Here is a 21,089-nt window from a genome sequence, read left to right as displayed (position 1 = left end):
TGGTGCAGACGCCGTTGCTCCCCATGTCAACGTGGCGGTTCCCAACCAGTCAGAAACCCCGCTGCGGACATCACCAATCACAAAGCCGGTAACAGATCCGAGCGTGCACCGCACGGAATGAAAGCTGAGCCGTGATTGGAAGATGTTTGCATTGCCTTCTGTGGCAACAATATAACTCTGCACATAGATAATTCCAGCATTTTATCAGACTCATTGATAAGAGGTGAGATTATGATTTTTATGTTGATGAGATAGTGATAGATTTTAACGTTTCACAAAATATTGCAAGTTTTGTATGCACTTGAGTGATTTACTACTTTTAAATTACAGTTTTTAAAGTTTTTTCAAGTTTGCAAACAGTTTGTTAATTTTTTTCTAATTTACCAATATAGTATTTGTTGCTGCTTATCTGAAATTTAGGCACTTTGCTAACAAATGTTAGTTCTTATTCCTTTTTTTTATTAAATGTTTTCAGTTTTAGAAGGCTTCCATGTCAAGTTAGTTTTATAAAATTGCAGCTTTTTTGTTCAATGTAAGTGTACTGTTCTGGGGGGAGGGGGAGGGAATGATGTTTTGTAATCTTTCGAGGGGTTTGAGTCAGTTGAGATCGCTTTGTTTTTTTAAATATACATTTAATGTTTTTTTGAAAAGTGGGGAAGCTCTGTAAGACCTCTTCAAAGACGTTAAAGATGTAATCAAGTCTGCATGCTCTCCTGTTCTGTTTGCTTTGCGTGTTTCAAGCTTCGTTTTCAAGAAAGTTCTTGAAACTTGTAGAAATTCGGACTCCGTTGCTGAATGTCTTAATAAGCTCTTTTTTTTAAAAAAAACAAAATGTTAGAGAAACTCAGCAAATCTGGAGCATCTTTGGTTAGAAAGAGAGAAGACAGAGCTATCGTTTCGACTCCGATATGACTTCAGAATACTCAATGGTTTTTTGAATGTTGTGTGCATAGTCATTCCCATGTAAATTAATCATAATTTCCGTTAGTTCGTTGCATGAACTCGATTTTAATTTGAAAAGCTTTCCAGCTCAGATTTTAAGATAACGTGAATTCTTGGAAAATATATTCCTCTAGTTTTCCAAGAGGCGCAAATTCTGAATGTTCCTAAACCATTTAGTTTAAAGCTGAACTGAAAATATCCCTGGGAATAATGCACAGATAAAATAAATTTGAAAATGTCACTCTATAATGTCAAACATTTTATCTATATCTTGGCTTTTATCAATATTTCATAAGCTCAGTCTTGATGATGTGCCCATTAATCTATTTGCTAGGGTGGAGACATAAGTTAGGGTGAGCTTTGTTTTCTGCCCAGGTATTGGGGCATGCTTTGTGCAGCATAAAGGAGCAACTTGCTGATTCCTGGATTACTAGGCATGTGTATAATCATGCCAAGTAATCCACGTTCCTGATGGTTCTTGATGAAGGACTTTTGCCTGAAACGTTGATTTTTTTTTTTCCCTGCTCCTTGGATGCTGCCTGACCTGCACTCTAATCTAGACTCTGATCTCCAGCATCTGCAGTCCTCACTTTTGCCTTCAGGTGCTATAGTTCAGCTATTTGTTGACCATGCTTTAACTTGCTGTGCTTTTCTGATTCCCTGTACATTCTGTCTCCATCTTTTGCAGTGACAATGAATTCCTTGACTTGCCTCTGCCTGCTGGCTCTCTGTGGCTCTCTGGCCTCTTGCAAACCCACCTCTGAGAAGAAGGACAGGGTGCATCACTCGGTTGACATTGGCGAACGGGACCCCGAGGATCAGAAAGGCTACCAGTTTGATCATGAGGCCTTCCTGGGAAAGGAAACAGCCAAAACCTTTGATCAGCTCACACCAGAGGAGAGCAAAGAGAGACTGGGGTAATTGGAATCTGTGATTCTTATGATATTTGATTTTATTCCTGTCTAGTTTTTTTTATTTCAAAAATACACTTTATTTGTAAGTATCTTTGTGTAGTAGTTTGGTTCTGTACAGCAGCGTGAAGGAAAAATCAAACACTGAAGTTTGATTCCATCCAGCAAATGACCCAAAGGCATTGTTTACATGTACAAGAATATATTTACATATTTGAGGCACAAAATCCAGTAACTGAGCAGACCCCCATTTAATTTCACCTGAAAGACCATAAATGGTAGTCTTTCCCCACTGTGTCTTGGCAGCAGCTGCCCCAAGCTTTTGTCCCTCAGCACGTGATCCTGGACCTTTGTGCCAGTCTGCATAACTCTGTTGGGGGTCAACCCCTTGCCCTGGAAGACCAACCTGTTTTGGGTAGACCAAAGAGCATCTTTCACCAAGTTGATCTCTGTGTGTGTCCCGGGGAACAGACTGTAGACCACAATCCTGCATCACGGAGCTGTTTGGGATAAACTTTGACAAAGACCATTGCGCCTTTCTCCAGACATCCTTTGCAAAGGAACATTCCAGCAGGAGATATGTGACAGTCTCTACCCCCAACTCCGCAGTGACTTTGAGGGCAGCCTGCGGTGGTGCAGAACCTCTCACTTCTCATGTCACCTGATCCTACATGTTCAGCCAACTGTTCCACATGCATCTTTTTAACTCACTTACTTCAAATAACAGTCAAAAAGTATGGTGCTGGAAAAGCACAGCTGGTCAAGCAGCATCTGAGGAGCAGGAGAGTTGACGTTTCAAGCATAAGCTTCTGATTATTGTTTATCATCAGAAGCTTATGCTCGAAACGTCGACTCTCCTGCTCCTCCGATGCTGCCTGACTGGCTGTGCTTTTCCAGCACCACACTTTTTGACTCTTACTCTGACTCTGACCTTCAGCATCTGCAGTCCTCACTTTCTTCTTCCTTCAATAACACTTCAGTCTAGTTGGCTACAAACTGGCAAGTTAATCTTTATGCAGTGATTTGACTGACTGCTGTTGATAACAACATCTATTTGTTTTGTAGTACATTAAGTTACACTTAAAAGATCAAACTCCTTGATAAGCGGGTTCCTACATGAATGGATTGTTCCTTTGCTGCCAACCTGTACCAAACTGATGTTCACATTTTGCAATCTCTTACTCCAAATATTTCTGTCTTACATTTGCAACATATGAGAGTATCGCTGGTTCTTGGTGCTATGAACTGCAGGGGGGAGGGGGTTGATGTTTTACAGTTTTTTTTGGAAGGGAACTGCAGGCTGTTTGTGAGTTAGAATCTTTGTGAATCTCTGTGTTGCTGCTGTCTTCTGTCCTCTTTTTTTTTTAAAACGTAAGTAGAGCCTGTAATATAATCTCTCTTCTCCCCATTCCTGCCACACACACCCCCCCCCCATGTCCCCCACCCCAACACTCGCTGTGATCAATTTTTGGTGTTTTTTTAAAACATCTGACATGAGTTGCTACTTTCCAAACAACTTCCCTTCTTTGCCGCTGAGTTGGCAACAAGGAGCCACCCCTCCCCCCACGCCATTCCCACTCTCGTGTAAAATCCAGACTCTCTCTCTCTCTCTCTCTCTCAAGGAGAGGCAACAGACGTGGCAGAGGGAAGAGCAGCTTTGGGCTACGTGGCCCCTTTTACAGGCAAGTCCAGACCAGTAGTTGTTCATATGGTTTCCCAAAAGCACTGCAGTTATTGTATCTTCTCAGCACAGATGGCAGGAAACCGAAGCAATAAATTGACCAGGAATTGCATTTTACTGCCGGGGATTGACGAGAGGTTAACTGAAGAGTTTCTGGTGACCTGAGAATTCTCATCTGTGCCTGTGCCTCCCCTTTCTCTGCAGACACACTTCTCCCCCACCTTGGGCTATGAATATTTCAGGATAATTTGGTACAGTGTCTGTGAAAATTTACACTCCTCTTCTCCATTTTTTTTTTTTCCCCCCACACCCACCCAAATTTATGATGCTGACCTAGCCAGCAATCCCCACATCCCGTGAATGAATTTTTTTTTAGATGATTATCATCAGGTGAATAAATGGGCTGTGGTTTGTGGTTGTGCCAGCACTTGTGGTATTGTCTCACCGAACTCATCTGTGCCATCCAAGTGGAAGTCTCATCGGACTGCGGGAATGTCAGCCTCGTAGTCTCCTTTCCCGAGTAACCATCTGTTGTACCTGAGCCTTGACAGCAGTCGTTGGTTGGAATTTCTGCCATAAATGGGGAAGGGAGGGGTTTGGGCAAGTGCTGAAATCCAACCAGTCATACAGAGAAATTCTTTGCCCTGGGGCTTGTCTCGCATACTTCTACACACCATTCAGCAGGTGAGCTGAGGCTCCAATTTTGCAATGTCTGTCACTTTATGAGCTCCCATTTTGTTTTTACTTTTCATTTCGATGGGATGTAAGTGTGGCTGTCCAGGCCAGCCATTGAAATGAGTGACTTGCTCACGGTGTGTCAAAGGGTGGTTCAGAGTCAGCAGCATTTCTGTGGGTCTGGAGTCACACGTAGGCTAGACTGGGTAAGGACGGCAGATAACGTTCCCTAAAAAGATATTTGTGAACCATTTACAAACATTGACTCTCATTACGTGTTCATGATTAAACTGGCTTTTTATCCCATGGTTTTTATTGAATTCAAATTTTGCCATCTACCATAGGGAAATTTTCAACTCTTCCTTAGAACACAGTGGCTCAGTAGTTAGCACTGCTGCCTCTCAGCACTAGTGACCTGGGTTCGATTCCAGCCTTGGCTGACTGTGTCTGAGTGGAGTCTGTATGAGTTTCTGCCAGGTGCTCCAGTCTCCTCCCACAGTTCGAAGACCTACAGGTTAGGTGGATTAGCCATGCTAAATGTGGGGTTATGGGTTTCGGGTAGGGCTCTGGGTCTGGCTGGGATGCTGTTCAGGGGTCGGTGCAGACTTGATGGGCTGAATGGCCTCTTTCTGCATTGTCTGGTTTCTGTGATTTAGAATCATAGAAAACATCCAACTCAGAAAGAGGCCATTCAGCCCATCATGTTTGTGTTTGCTCAGTAAACATATGACATTTTCTAATGCCCTTGTGCGTTCTTTCCTTTTTGTATTCAATACCTTGCCCAAAGAAGGAAAGCATCCCATTATACTACCTTTACCACATTATCCACCTGTTCTACCAACTTCAGAATCCTATACACATTCACTACAAGGTCTCTCTCTACCTCTACCTCTCCCAGTGCACTCCTGTTTATTATGTATTCTCTTGTTTTATTTCCCCTCCCCAAATGCATTTTCTAGATTGAGTTCCATTTACTTTCTTCTTTTGTTCAACTTCACCAAGCCATTGATACTAACTTGTAGTCAGCAGCCATCTTCACTGTCAAACCCCTGGTCAATTTTACCAATTGTCTCTCGCATTCAAGTCTAGATCATTTAATATATACCACAGATAAAAAGGGACCTGACTCTAAATCCTGTGGAATGCCTCTGGAAACCACTTTCATTCACAAAAGCAGCTGTTAAACGTTAGCCTTTGTTTCCTGTCACTGAGTCAATTTTTGATCCAACTTGCCCTGTCCTCCTCTATACTGTGGGCTGTCATTTTTATGACTAATCTGCCACGTGGGACCTTGTCAAATGCCTGATTAAAATCCACATAAACAACATCCAGTGCACTATCCTCAAATCCTTGCCACTTCAAAGAATTCCGTGAAGTTCATAAGACACAATATTTCCTTCACAAAACTATACTGTTATTAATCTGTGCCTTTCCAAGTAACAGTTGACCCTGTCTCTCAATATTGATTATAGTCATTTTCCCACCACTGAGGCCAGACTGACTGACCTAGGATTGTTTGGCTGTTCCCTTGCACCCTTTTTGAATAATGGTACAAGTTTGCAGATTGTCAGTTCTCTGGTACCTCGCCTGTACTGAGTAAGGATTGGAAAAATGATCTTTGGAGAATCCACTATTTTCTCTGTGGATTTGTTAAAAGCCTAAAATGCAATCAATCCACCCCTGATTTATCCACCTTCAAGGAAATCCATCTCTCCAGGGGACTTGCCAATTATATGTCTCGCATTCAAGTCTAGCTCATTAATATATACCACAAATAATATATACCACAAAGACACTAAACCCTGTGGAATGCCTCTGGAAACCACTTTCATTCCCAAAAGTACCTGTTAAACATTACTTTTTTTAAACAAAAGTTCCCACTCCACTTTAACTAAAAGTCTGCATTAGCCCTTTCCTTTTGGAAGACAAAGTACTCATTAAGAACCCTGCCCATATCTTCTGCATCCTTATGCAAGTTATCATTACAACTTTGATATGTCCAATCATTTCCTTAGTCATCCCTTTTGGTCTGAATGTGCTGATTAAATATGCTTAGACATTCCTTATTGTTGCTGGTCAATTTTTTTTTTATATATGGAATCTAATCTAATCGAATATATGCTGTTTTTCCCAATTTTTTTTTTCACTTCACCATACTTTCTATTCTCCTCGAAGCTTCCTGAAGTACTAACTTTTTGGAGATTGTTTGTAAACTCTATTTTTCTACTTTATTTTGCCCTGTTTCCTTCTGGATAATGAGGGGACTTAAGTTTTGGCAGTACCACCTGGTTATCATGTCTACACTATGCCTGCAGAACTGTGCTTTTCCACACAACCCACTGTTCCTTCAAGCAGCTGCACCAGGTCCGTTTTTTTTGCCAGATTATCTCCTTGTGAAGCTTATCTCCTGCACATAACTTTTAATCCTGGTCTATCATTGTGCCTTTCCACTTAAAGCCAAATCTAACAATTATGATCACTGTCTCTCAAATGGTCACCCATTGGTGCTTGATCTACCTGCTTTTGCTTCACCTCCTAAGACTAAGTCAAGAATTGTGTCCCCTCTCATTGGGGTTGTTTAAATTTTGTTTAAAACAACAAACTTCTTTTAGGACGCAGTTCAAGAATTTTGTGTGGTCTTTGCCGTTTTACATTGTATCCCAGTTCATATTTGGATAATTAAGTCAGCAATTATTACTAGCCTGAGGTTCTGTTTTACTAACCTAGTGATGGAACCAATTTAACAGTTACCTTGTCCTCATGTTTTGGAGGTGCAGTTTTACTCTGCATGTGGACAGGCAGACAGATAGATGCTAAAACTGCTGACTGAGATGGGCGGCAATGGTGCTGACAACAGGCATCATGTCCATTTCCTCATTTAGGATGTTCTGACCTTGTGTCTTCCCTCTCTTGGCCTTCTCATCCAGGAAAATTGTTGACCGGATTGACCAGGACAAAGATGGCCTGGTAACCAAGGAGGAGTTAGTCACTTGGATCAAGCGTGCACAGATCAGGTACATCGATGAGAATGTCAATAAGAACTGGAAGGAATACGACAGTAATCGGGATGGGAAGGTGTCATGGGAGGAGTACAAGAACGCAACATATGGGTACTATGAGGGTAAGACATCTTCCAGAAAACTGCTCGCTCTAGGAATACGTACACTGGTCTCTATGATGTGTGCACCTCTTTGCCTGTACCAAGTTTCTGCCCTCAGCTGTTCCAACTCATGTTTATGCCCCTCCCCTCCCCTTCCCTCTCCACTGCCTCATGCCAGGTCTGGTTTCCCCCCAGACATGAGGAGGAATTCCTTCAGCCAGTGGCTGGTTAATCTGTGGGACTTGTGGCTGCAGAGGCCAAGTCACTAAAGCAGCGATAGGTTCTTAATTAGTAAGGGGGTCAAAGGTTACAGGGAGATGGCAGGAGAATTGGGTTGAGAAACATATCAGCTATGATCAAATGGTGTAACAGACTCAATGGGCAGAATGGCCTAATTCTTCTGTTTCTTATGGACACTTTCATTTAGAAGCTCACCCAAGTGGCCAGATTTCTGGGTGTGAACGTGGACAGGAAATGTTAACTATCTATTCAGTTGTGAGCAGCAGCATAGTTCATTGTGTGTGTATCTCTCTGTTCGCCCTGTCCCTAATAAGGCTCAAACTTGCCCATTTTATTCCCTTCAATCCCATTGGATCTCCTAGAATCGGTTATTTTGAGGCTATTAGCAGCAAAGGAAGAGAAAGTGACTATCCAGTCGCTGACTGTGTTCTGAGGTCAGACTGGGCTCAGTGCGGCAGTGGCGCAGTGGTTAGCACTGTTGCCTCAGCACCAGGGACCCAGGTTCGATTCCAGCCTCTGACGACTGTGTCTGTCTGTGTAGAGTTTGCATAGGTTTCCTTCGGGTGCTCCGGGTTCCTCCCACAATCCAAAGATGTGCAGGTTAGGTGAACAGGCCAGGCTAAATTGTCAGGCCAGGGATGTGGAGGTTAGGTGCATTAGAGCAAGGGTAAATGTAGAGTATGGAAATGTGTTGCTGGAAAAGCGCAGCAGGTCAGGCAGCATCTAGGGAACAGGAGAATCGACGTTTCGGGCATTAGCCCTTCTTCAGGAATGGGTCTGGGTGGGTTACTGTTCAAAGGATTGGTGTGGACTTGTTGGGCCAGATGGCCAGTTTCCACACTGTAGGGATTCTATGATTCAAAATTAACTGTTTTTATCCATAGATACTACCTGACCTACTGAGTTTCTCCAGCACTTTATGTATGCTGGTTCACAGTTGATTTTTATATAGACCGTCAGTAAAGTTAGTTTTTTCAGTCTGTGGCAGTTGGAGCTACACTTGCAATTACAGCTAACGTTTACAATAGCCAATCCATGCGCAATATGGAAGGGAGGGGATTTTGCCCTTTCTTTTTCTCCCAGAGGACAGTGGGGGTACAACAGAGTCATGGCTGAGATAACCCCGATGTTGGGTTGGGGGGTGGTGGGGTGGGATTATGGTGTCAGAAAGTGGAGCTAAAGCTGCAGGCAGATTGGCTGTGACTTATTGACTGCAGCAGGCTTGATGGGCAGAATGGCTGACTCTTATTTCTAAGTTCAGCCTTCTGTGCACCCTGGAGTGCTTGGGGTGGGACTGCAAAAGGGGCAGCAAACTGGATGTTTTTCCAGTCTGGGAAAGTTTCTAGTGCCAGTTCCTAGGTTTCAGTTTTGGGACTTTTCTTTTTGCTTTTGCATATTAATGGTGAAGACCTTCCGGTAGGGTGCACAAATTAGAAATTTACAGAAAGTTTGGATGTATTCTAAACAAATTTGCAGAACTTCAGGACGTTGATAAGTTTGCAGAGTCAGTGGGAGGATGAGAGATGAAGTCCGAATGGACCTCAAACCCAAAAATAATGCCCATTCTGACTGTCTCTCCACGCTATTTGAGGCCACTGTGGGTGAGACTGCAGTTGTACAGGGAGGGTCTGACAGGGATTTGGAGCGGGTTTGGGGCTGTTCCTGATGCCAGCTAGGGTATGCCTTGCTGCTTGTTTTGCAAGTTTTTTTTCCTCATTATTTAGTTACTTGTGGGTTGTGAGTATTGCTGGCTGGCCAGCATTTATTGCCTATCCCTAGATGCCCTCTAAGGTGGTGGTGAGCTGCCACCTTGAACCATTGCAATCCCATGTGCCTGATAGGGGGGGGAAATTTCAGGATCTGAAATCTGTTACCCCTCAACAATCTCATTCAAAAGTATAATATTGAAGTTCTCCATCTCATTTTTCCATAACCCCTTTAGAGTCCTCACCCTCTATTTCCTGCTTTTCTCCTCTCTCAATCCTATGCATAGACCTCAAAATATCTAGATTTTAAAAGATGTTACCACCAGAACTTTAACTTCAAGTCTCAGGAACTATTCAGCAGCACAGTCTGATTTACGAAGTGTGATTGCCCTCCAGTGGACAGGACTCTGTACTGCAGCTAATTGTGATTATCAGTTGCAAATGCACGTGGAGATAATATTTGTTTCTTTATTTTGTCATAAAGACACAATGGGAATTGGTTCTAGTTTAATTTCTAAGTGTCAGGTTTGGTGTTGGGGAAAGGAAACTCGACAAATGCTTTCTCAATGTGGTCCTAGGCTAAGACTCTATTTCATGTAACTGAAGTAGGTAAAAACAAGGGCTGCAAATGCTGGAAATCAGATTCTAGGCTAGAGTGGTGTTGGAAAAGCACAGCAGTTCAGGCAGCAATCCGAGGAGCAGGAAAATCAGTCCTGATGAAGGGCTGATGGCCAAAACATTGTTTTTTTTCTCCCCTGCTCCTCGGATGCTGCCTGAACTGCTGTGCTTTTCCAACACTACTCTAGTTCATGTAACTGAAGGAAATAATTTCTTGGTTGTAGACTGTGTATTTAACAAGGATCTTCCTGAGGTGGAGGCAAGATCACATCCTTTGTCAGCTTTTGTTTTGAGTATGTATGCAAACCTGAAAAGTCTATTCATAATGTTGCATCCAAGGATCTTGTGGGCAACATCCATCTACAGGTTAATTTAGCTCTGATCATTTTAACCCTGGCAAGTTATTTGGTCACATGGGCATCACTGCAGTAGCCTGGTTCCCTCCTGGTTCACTCCAATGAAGCTACAAATGTGACTATCTGGACTGCAGTCTGAGATGAATGCTGATATTGCAAACCCAAACTGAATCTGGCAAATGGGCTAAAGCCCAGATGGAGCAATCTAAACGTTGATCTGTGTCTCTGTTCATTTGGTAAATGAGCAGTAAATGGACTTTTATTTAAGTCTTTTCCTTTTGAAGAGCTGTCTCTCATTACTCCTTATCCCAGAGATCAATGTAGTGATTCTTCTCTGAACTGTCTCCAAACCAAGAATATCCCTTCTTGAAGAAATCCAAAAGTCTGCAGTTGTCCAGGTCTGATCTCGCCAAACTCCTGTGAAGTAGCAGTCTGTATTCTTAAAGTTAAATCCTCCTTTCTTTTGCTTTTCTCTCAGACTTTCCAGGCTGTTCAAATTTTGGTGGGAGTGCGCCTTTATTCATTCAGGGGATATTGGCATTGCTGCATGGACTATTTTTGTTCATTGGCCATTTTTAATTGCTCTTTTTAAAGTAGGGAGAGAGTTCTATGATTTTTGACCCAGCCACATTGAAGGAATGGTGATTAGATTTCTAAGTCTCGTTGGTGTGAGGCTTGGACAAGTACTTTCAGATGCTGATGTCCCATGTATCTGCTTCCCTTTGTCCTTCTAGATGGTAGAGGTTGTGGGTTTGAAAAGTGCTCTCCAGGGAGTATTGGTGAATTGCTGCAGTGTGATTTGTAGATGCCACTAAGCATCGGTGATCTGGCAGATGAGCAGTGAGGAGGCTTCACTTAAAGAAGTAGCCTAGTGTTTTATGTTGGTTGAGTGGACGCAGTGGTTCATTTGATCCAGTGAATGTTGAAGATGGTGAATGGGCCATTCAACTGGTTTTAGCCTGGATGGTGTTAAACTTAGTGTCGTTGGAGCTGCTCTTGTCCTGGTCTGGGGGTGCTGCTTCGCTTGCCAAGTTTTTAAATAAGCCTTGTTTCTGGACAAGAATCAAGACTGGACATTCGGCCGGTTAGGCCAAACACCACCACCACCTTAAAGGGGCCACACAGTTGTTGGCACTCAGGAGCTCAACAGCAACAATTAGTGCCTCTGAGCCCTAGCTTTGCTCATCAGACGAGGTGAGATTTCATATAAATCCCTACAGTGTGGCAACAGGCCCTTCAGCCCAACAAGTCCACACTGACACTCCGAGTAACCCACCCAGACCCATTCCCTTACCTTTATTACTCTACACTTACCCCGGATTAACTGACACATCCCTGAACACTATGGGCAATTTAGCACAGCCAATTCACCACCTGACCTGCACATCTTGGATTGTGGGAGGAAACATGTACACCTGCGGGAAACCCACGCAGACACTGGGAGAATATGCAAACTCCGCACACAATCGCCCAAGGCAGGAATCGAACCTGGGTCCCTGGCACTGTGAGGCAGCAGTGCTAACCACTGAGCCACCGTACACGATGTGGTTGCTGGTGGGCATTATCAGCTGCTTGGAGGCACAAGAGAAAGCTTCAAACTATGGGACACAAATGGACATATCCACATTCAAAATGGTGTGTAAATGGCAGTGATGGGAACTGTCTTATAGAATGTTGATGTCACTGACAAGGCCAACATCTGTTGCCCATCCCTCATTGTCCTTGAACCTAACGGCTGTCCAGGCCATTTTAAAGTGAACCACATTGCTGTGGTTTTGTACGCCAGACCAGATTTCCCTCCTTTTGAAAACATTGTTCCAGTTGGGGATTTTGTGACAATTAGTGATCGCTTCATTGTTTCTGGACCATGTTTTCTGATTTATTAATGGAATTTTAAACTCCACCAGTTAAATTCTCCAGTAGTATCCAGGGTTGTGCAGGCTAGCTATAGTAAATGTGTTACAAGGATAAGGTGGGATGCCCTTCAGAGGGTCGACTTGGACTCAATGGACTGAATGGCCTCTTAGTGTTGTAAGGGTCCTATAATTCTGAGTTGCCTGTGTGGAATTTGACCTCAATAGATTAGCCTCGGCCTCTGGTTTATTAGCCCACTGACACTACCCCTGTCACTGCTTCCCCATAATACCTTACGTAGAATCCACTTATCTATCATTCTCTTGGAAATAACCAACCCCTGTCACCCAGCTTTGATTCTGACCTTGATTTAACCTGGTTCACCCCTTGATCAAAACAAACTGTTTCAACAATCTCCACACTGTTACAGCTGATCTGGTTTAAAAGACACTCCAACTGGGGGTCTTGAATAAGCCATCACTTAATCATGGGGGGGCACTTGAGCCAGAACCCTAACTAGAGGGTATCATCTTCATACTGGGATTCTCTGGAATAAGTGCATCTAGTTTAAAACATGTTGCAGATTATCATATCAAGCAGCAAAGTAGGGAGGCTAATTCAGTCCATTTTGTGTCTGTGCCTCTATAGCCTTTGCAGCTTGGTCATTAATTGTTGTCTTGAACTGCTCTAGTCCATGTTTGGTAGATGCACCAATGAAGAGGAATTCTTGCTAATGTTTGTTGGCATTTTGAATGCTTTTTCCCCAGAGAGCAGTGGGATATAGCGTGTCAGTCGATATATTCAAGGTTGGGTGTTACGGAGAAACTGGAGATAGGGCTACATCAGATCTTGAATGGCAGGACAGGTTGGAGGGGACAAATGGCTGCCTCTTCCTCACACTGAGTTCTTAGTCTTCTCTTTTGAAATGAATGGGTCAGTAATTTCAATGTCTGATGCCCACAAGCCTGCCTAAGGAGGCACAGTAAATACAAACTGGTACTGCTTTCATCCCACAAAAGAATTTAAACTGTCCAGTGGCCTTAAGTTATCAAATTTGCTCTGACCATTCCCTTAGGCTGAACATTTCAAATCGTAACTAGCTTTGCTTGGGGCAGCACGGTGGCTCAGTGGTTACCACTGCTGATTCGCAACCCCAGGGATCTGAGTTCGATTCCAGCCTCGGATGACTGTGTCTGTCTGTGTCGAGTTTGCACATTCTCCTTGTGTCTGCGTGGGTTTCCTCTGGGTGCTCCAATTTCCTCCCACAATCCAAAGATGTGCAGGTTAGGTGAGTTGGCTATGCTAAATTGCCCCATAGAGTTTATGGATGTGTAGTTTACATGCACTAGTCAGGGGTAAATATAGAGAAGTAGGAGAATGGATTTGGTTGGGATACTCTTCGGAGGGTGAGTGTGGACTTGCTGAGCTAAAGGGCCTGTTTCCACTCTGTAGGGATTCTATAATAAATGTTCCCCTCTTATCGCCCCTTGTTCTTGCATCAATTATTTTAAGTGTCTACTGCTCACTGACCCTCTTCCCAGTGGGAACAGATATCCCCCTTGTTTTATCATCTGGCTTTTAATGTTCCCTCCAGATGAAGCCTTCAATCATGTGGATGACAAGGAGGCCTACAAAAGGATGTACAAGAGAGATGAGCGTAGATTCAAGATGGCGGACAAAAATGGCGACCTGATTGCCACACGGGAGGAGTTCAGTGCATTCCTTCACCCTGAGGAGTTTGACTACATGAAGAGCATTGTTGTGACGGTAAGCAGGACTGTGAAAGGGTAGCTAAATCACTTTTCCCCTGACCTCTCCCTGTTTTTTTTATATAAAATAAATTTCTTTGCATTTGAGCAGCACTGGTGAGGCTGACAATTATCACCCATCCTTAATTGCCCATGAATGAGTAGTTTGTTCAGCCATTTCAGAGTTGACAATGTTGCTGAGGGCCTGCAGTACTATGTAGGCCAGACCTGGGAAGGCAGATTTCCTTCCCTAAAGGGCATTGGTGAACCAAATGATTCTTTTCAAAGGATCATACAGTACAGATGAGGCCTTTCAGCCCATTGAGTCTGTACTGCCAACTATATGTAATACTATCTGATCCTACTTTCCAACAGTAGGCCCATAGCCTTGGATGTTTTGACACTACTTCAGGCGTTCATCCAGTTTTTTTTCCTTTGAAAAAGGTTTTCCACCTCAATGACCCTCCCAGGCAGTGTTTTCCAGATCGCATCAGCCTCCGTGTGAAAAAGGTTTTCCCCTCATCCCCTTTAAGTTTCCTGCCTATCACCTTGTGTGCTCCCTTCAACTAAGAGGAACAGCTGCTTTCTGTTTGTACTGTTCATGCACCTCGTACTCTTTTATACACCTCTATCAGGTTCCCCTTAAGCCTTCTCTGCACCAAAGAAAACAACTCTAGCTTATCCAGCCTCTCTTCATCGCTGAAATGCTTCATCCCAGGCAACATCCTGGTGAATCTTCTCTGCAGCCTGTCCAGTGCAATCACATTCTCGCTGTAGTGTGGTGATCAGAACTGTTAACAGTACTGCAGGTATGGCGTAACCAAAGCTCTGTACAGCTCCAACAGGCCCATCTGATCAAGGCAAGTATCTGCTAGGCTGCTTGCAGGGAGAAGTGGACATCCTCAGATACCTCCACTTTCTGGTATTTTGCCATTCTCCGAGTACTCCCTTGTCTTGTTCCTTTTCCCAAAGTGCGTCACCTCACATTTAATCAGGTCTGCCCACCTAACCAATCCATTTATATCCTTCTGTAACCTTATTCCTCACTGTCAACCATCTGGCCAGTCTTTACCATCTCTGCCCACATTATTATCTACACTATTTATAAATATCCTTTTAGTGACTAGATAAGGATGGCCTATATCTTTTTCCTGAAGGGGGTGAGTGAACCAGTTGGATTTTGGAAACAGTCTAATAATTTCAGATTCTCTTTCATTTAATTTGAACTCCACTATCTGCTACAATGGGATTCGAACCTGAAGCTCTGGATTTACCAGTCCAGTAATATAACCACTGTCACTGTCTTCCCCAAGTTCCTGAGCCTGTTTCAGAGATGGTCTCTGGTAGCCTAACGGCCACATTTATATCTTGAAAATTCCCTGAATGCCTACTATCCATTGAAATGAATGTGGACTGATGGCGTGGATCCACTGTTGCTGTGCTCTAAGACAGTGTCTGAGCAAAGGCTTCTAATGTCATCTTTACCTTTACCTTTTCAGGAAACCATTGAAGACATTGACAAAGATGGTGATGGAATGGTTGATATCAAAGAATACATCAGTAAGATTATTATCTTTCTCTTCCACTGTAGTTTTGTCTCTGGATGAATCTAATTTTAGATTACATTTTTAAAACACTTGTGTTAAGTTGCTTTATTTTTGTCTTTGATTGTAACACTGATCATTTGTTACACTTGACCTTGGGTGCTCCCTCTGCATTGTGTGCCCCACCCTTATTCTCAGCCCCAAGACCAAGTCCTACTGTACGAGAAAGGTCCCCAATTCTTAAGCCAACCATCCTGCCGCCTGTACAAGAGATGTACATTTATACAGTGTCTTTCATGACTGCTACACTTCCTAAAATACTTCACAACCAATGAAGTGCTTCTGACGTTTGAAGGGTTATCGTGCAGGAGATACAGCAACCAGCTGAGACATAGAGTCACAAACAGCATTGGTCAGTTTTTGTTTTGATTTGAGTGCAGGATTGGCCAGGACACCAGGAGGAAAAGTCTCCCATTTCTCCTCCAAAGTAGTGGAATTGGTTCACAAATGTGGCCTTGAGAAGGCAGTCAAAGCCTGACCTGACAACAAATGAGAGCTGCTTCTGTGCTGCATTTTGAATCCTGGGCCCAATATAAAAGTGTCTCTGAAACAATAGCATTTGGGCTGGATTTGAATTGCAGTCCTGGAGGAACTGAGTCTGAAAGCTTTGAGTTAAAGCAGCATACAATAATACCAATGTTCCTGGCTGGATTGACAAGTATACCTGGAGATTACACTGCTATAAGTAATTCTTTATATTACAAATTTATATTATCCTCCATTCTTTTCACTAGAGAAAGCAACTTACTTTTATTGGAGTCATTTATTTCAGTCAAGAATTTCACTTTCTGTAGTTAAGAAATATATTTTCTTTTTAAAATAGACTCTGTTTGCCGTGTTCCTATCCACTCCACCCTCTCCTCCCTGACCTATCACCTTCATCTCCTCCCCCACTCACCCATTGTACTCTATGCTACTCTCTCCCCACCCCCACCCTCCTCTAGCTTATCTCTCCATGTTTCAGGCTCTCTGCCTTTATTCCTGATGAAGGGCTTTTGCCCGAAACGTTGATTTTGCCTGTCCTCGGATGCTGCCTGAATTGCTGTGCTCTTCCAGCACCACTGATCCAGAATCTGTTTGCTGTGTGTCATGCTATAAGTATGCTCTGCTTCTAATTCATTTATGGACAGTAGTCTTGGTAGATATTCTAATTTTAATTGGCACAACTTTTAACATTTTGTGAAGTAGCTACTTTTTAACCTATACTTCCCATTACACTTACTGTGTTTTTTATTAAGTAATCTGATGGCTTGGCATCAAACATTGATCCTTCCTAATGTGTACGACTCACCAGAGACCATGCAGCCAGTAACTTTCTCTCTGTAATCCATCTCTGACAGGTGACATGTATACACCTGAAGAGGGTGAGCCGAGCCTGAGTGGATAAGGAATGAAAAGGAGCAGTTCCGAGACTTCCGTGACACAAACAAGGACGGAAAGCTGGACCGCAATGAGATCGAGCATTGGATCCTTCCTGGAGACTATGATCACACCGAAGCAGAGGCCAAACATCTCATCCATGAGTCTGATAAAAACCAGGTCAGTTCATTGGTTGGTGCCAACATCTTGTGATCTTGCTGAAACATGACATTTCCCACCCCCACCCCACAAAAATCCCTCTCCTTACTCCAATTTTTACAATAACGTCTCTGTCTCAACACACACAGGTGCGTGGGTGTTACTATTGCTTCATCATCTTTGTTACACACTCTCACCCTGTTTCATTCACACTCCCTCTTCCATCACTCCTGCCTTTTGCCTCATAAGAATATTTTTTAAAAAGTTGGCCATTCGGCCCATCGGGCTTGCTCCACCATACAATAAGATCATGGCTGGTCTTTTCATGGACTCTGCTCCACTTACCAGCCCACTCACCGTAGCCCTTTAACTCCTTCACTGTTCAAAAAAATATATCTTTTCCCTGAAAAACATTTTAGCAAGGTCTCCTTTTTCAAATTCTGCAATCCCTCCCTTTTTCCCCCACCTCCCTCTACACACACTCTCATGCTCTTATCCCCTTTCTCACTTTTGTTGTGTATGTGTACGCAAGTATGGTTTACTCTCTGTGGACACTGTTTTACACAAAGCTGCTGCCCCGCCCCTCTTAATTCTCTAATCTTTTACTCGCCCGCCTCCTCTGATGTTTGCCCATCCACCTGTTCCTGGTGAAGGAGCTTTCCCACAAGCTTCGATATTAGTGGAGCTCTAGGGAATTGAGCATGGGGTTAGCTAATAAGACAGCTCTTGTAAAGAAGAATGGGTGAATTTTATCCCTCGGGTTCAGTTTAGTGTGGTTTTTTTAAATCAAATGGTCCAGTCGAGATCTGCTTAAGGAATTCCAATATTCTGCTGTTCCAATTAACTCCCAATAACCCTTTTTCTTTTGTCACTTGCTTTCTAATTTGCAGGATGATAAATTGACAAAGCAAGAGATTTTAGACAACTGGAATATGTTTGTTGGCAGCCAAGTGACCAATTATGGGGAGGATCTGACACGGAAACACGATGAGCTGTGATCCTTGATGCACTATTTCCCGTCAATGAACCCATCGGAATTGGCACCAATCCAAAGGAATTGCATTTTAATTCTGCCTAACCCAAGACATGACTAATTTTGAATTGTGATCAAAATTATTAATTGTATTTATTTAATTGATTCTTTAACCCTCCTCACGTGGGACTGAATTTTCCATCAAGTTAACCTTCCCACCCCTTGTTTTCCCAAAAAAGATTGGATCTTGACATTCTGTTGGTGCAGAAGACCACACAATGCCCATCTGACTGCCCCAACAACTAGAAAGCCATGTGAGCTCTCTGTATTGGATTAAATCTGACACCTGTTATTAATTGGTAGGTTTGCAAGTGCATTTATCCCAGCATGGTGTTTGAATTCTAGAGGAAAATGTCTTTTTTTTTTGTTTTGAGCATCCCTTCGCCAGCAGGGAAATATTTTTCCATTTTTGTTTTCTGTGGGAGGTGAAATTTGCTCCATCCTGTTCTAGTTTGACATTAGCCAATGTCTTTTTTTTTTAAATTGGGACTAACAGCCCACAAAAGGCCCTATAACAAAAGCCGAATCTTTCAAAGGAAGCATACAACTTTTAAATTGGAGTCACTTTGAGGGTGATCTTATTCTATTGCAAGTGCTGAAGCCAAAGGTGAGCTTGATGGAAAATTCATTTCTCACTGTAACCAACCTGATCCCTGGCAGGGGAAGAGTGTTTTTATCCCCATGTTTAATGAGTGGTGCTCCCAGCACCTAGCTATTTACTCACTTAATGCAGTACCTTTTTCTTTTCCTTGATGGGATATCTTCTTGGATTTATTTGTTTTTTTGTGGGTGGGGGGGGGGGGGGGGGGGGGGGGAGGGTTTGGTGGGAGTAGTGATGGGTGTACAAGGAAAGGGAAACCATCCCAAATAATAGATGGAAATCTGTGGTGGGTGTGTGAGTGAGTATGGTCACCAGCTTGAGCCTGGCTGGTGTTTGTCCTCTGTGGGGACCTGTGCCATATCATGACACACCAGTTTCAATAAGAGATTGGGTGGGAGTGAAGGGGAGCATTTGTTTTGGGTCCAGTTTTATTTTGTCTGTTCTGTTTAAGAGGTGCTGAATATGAAAGTTTTTTTTTCCCCTTGTACCTGAGTCTTGTTCAGTTCCACCTGTTATTCAGTTTGTTTATCTGTGTGTACTAACATTTGGACACCGTGATTGATTGGAGCCATTTTTTTCCCCCCCTAAAGCTCCATTCTTGTCCAGTATCTCCTGTTGGAGGACAGGAAGCCTGTCATTAATAGAAGGTTGGTCTTTGTGGGAGTAAATGGATAAGAAGCAGGAATTGCCCCAACTCTGTCTAAAAGGTGTGGCATTGTTGCAAAGGAAAGCTTGTCCATTACTGCCCTGAATGTGTAGGTTCAAACGTTGGATGTGTGAGAAGCTGCTGCGGGCTTTAAAAATCCAATTCCCAGTAAGAAGGATCTGCACATATTTAATAGTTCCTTTTAAATATCTGGAGAACTCTAAAGCCCAGAGGGCACACCTTGTATTGGTGCCTTTTTCTTACCTCTAAACAGGAGTGTGTAGCTTGTTACAAACAAATTCACTTTTTTTACATATTGGGGAAAACCTGTGAACCTCACTCTGATACGGAGCTGGGCCGGGAGTTACAGGATCTGAGCAGACACTCAACAGGGAAGGGAGTTCTGTGCAAGTCAGGGTTGTTTTTTTTTTTGGATCATGCTGCACTGCTAAAGACTGTGCAGTCGATTGCTGTTCTTGCCACTGCTGGTCTGAATAGCAGACGAGAGCACTGCCTCATTCCATGGCAGTGAGATACTCAACTGATAGCCTGCTCTCCTCTGCACATGCAGGTAGAGTGGGATCTGTAAGGTGCCATCATGGAATCTTTTTAAGATGAGAAATTATCTTCCCTCCACCCTGGCAACAGGCTTTTGAGTGGGATTAGGGAGAAAACTTACTCAGACAAGCTACAATGTTAACTGATTCATTCACACCATGTGGACCTCCGTAAGACTGCCAGGAGCTGTTGCAATATGTTACTGAAAATGAATTGCATTTTTCCCTCATGTCATTTATCCTTTAGAGATTATGCTGTTAGAATTGTGCTGTGCTTTGAGAGGCTGTTCCTAATGTCACCCTCATTCTAACATGAAGTCTCACTTCTGTGTCAGGATGGCAAACTTTCAAAGGAAGAAATCTTGAAGAATTATCACAGATTCGTAGGGAGCACTGTGACAGATTTTGGAGATTTGATGGTCCAACACGATGAGTTTTAACCAGCACTGGGATCACTGAGTCTCATTTTCCCACCATTGCTGTGTGTAAGAAGCTATGTAACTTGGTGGTGTCTGCATTAATTCATTTCTTTGAGGATTTTTATCCCAGCTTGTTTTTGTTTTTAGTCCTTATTTCATCCTCAAACCTTTGTTTTGCTGCACCTTCACTTTTTTTTTGTAGAACCAGATTTTAGCAAATTATGGTTTTGATAATCCTGTGACAAATGAAGGAGAGGAAGTGGTGGAATTGAGAATGTGGGGGAGAGAGGAGAAGAATCCTTCACTTGTGGTTACATGTGAGGTTTGGTGTTGGGGTGTGTTGTTGGTGAAGGGGATACTAGATATTACAGAAAAATGTTTGTGGTGTAGTGGTATTGTCACTAGACCAGTTATTTCAGAGGCCCAGGTTCAAACCCCTAGAGTTGACCTAATTCCAGCTTTTATTAATGGAGTTAAGTTTGTCAAAACGTGGCTATCGTTGCTAGTGACTTTTTAAAATCTCAGCTGGTTGATTTTTTTATCATTTTGAGAAAGGAAATCTGCTATCCTTACCTGGTCTGGCCTACTTGTGCCTCTTTCACTCCCCCCCCCCCCCCCCCCCCCCCCCCGCAATATGGTTGATGCTTAACTGCACTTTGGCAATTGGAATGGGCAAAAAGAACTGATGAAACAAAATTAAGTAAACTACATTAACCACTGGGTACACAACAGCTGAGGGTTACCATGATGATCCCACCCTCTCAACCTTGCCTAAAGTGTGGTGATCCTCAGGTTAAACGACCACCAGCCATCTCTTAGAGCAGCCCTACCATTTTCTGGGATTACACCTACTTTACCTTTTTACAAACCAGTATAGTTG

General features: G+C 43.1%; 1 protein-coding gene across 1 annotated transcript; it reads left to right on the top strand.

Annotated features, from left to right (window-relative positions):
- The first annotated feature begins 156 nt into the window (after positions 1 to 156).
- Positions 157 to 18,758, top strand: rcn3 (reticulocalbin 3, EF-hand calcium binding domain). Its single transcript, XM_043679683.2, is given in 8 exon segments — positions 157 to 223; positions 1,631 to 1,859; positions 7,137 to 7,330; positions 13,678 to 13,850; positions 15,331 to 15,391; positions 16,776 to 16,799; positions 16,802 to 16,974; positions 17,844 to 18,758. Coding segments are annotated over 7 exon segments (957 nt in total). The 5' UTR covers positions 157 to 223; positions 1,631 to 1,635; the 3' UTR covers positions 17,952 to 18,758.
- The last annotated feature ends 2,331 nt before the right edge of the window (positions 18,759 to 21,089 follow it).

This window comes from Chiloscyllium plagiosum, unplaced genomic scaffold (genome assembly GCF_037043375.1).
Source record: "Chiloscyllium plagiosum isolate Xiang-an unplaced genomic scaffold, Cpla_swu_hap1 HiC_scaffold_33, whole genome shotgun sequence".
Taxonomy (NCBI): domain Eukaryota; kingdom Metazoa; phylum Chordata; class Chondrichthyes; order Orectolobiformes; family Hemiscylliidae; genus Chiloscyllium; species Chiloscyllium plagiosum.
The sequence above is the reverse complement of the archived record's forward strand: the minus strand, read 5'-3'. Positions and strand labels throughout refer to the sequence as shown.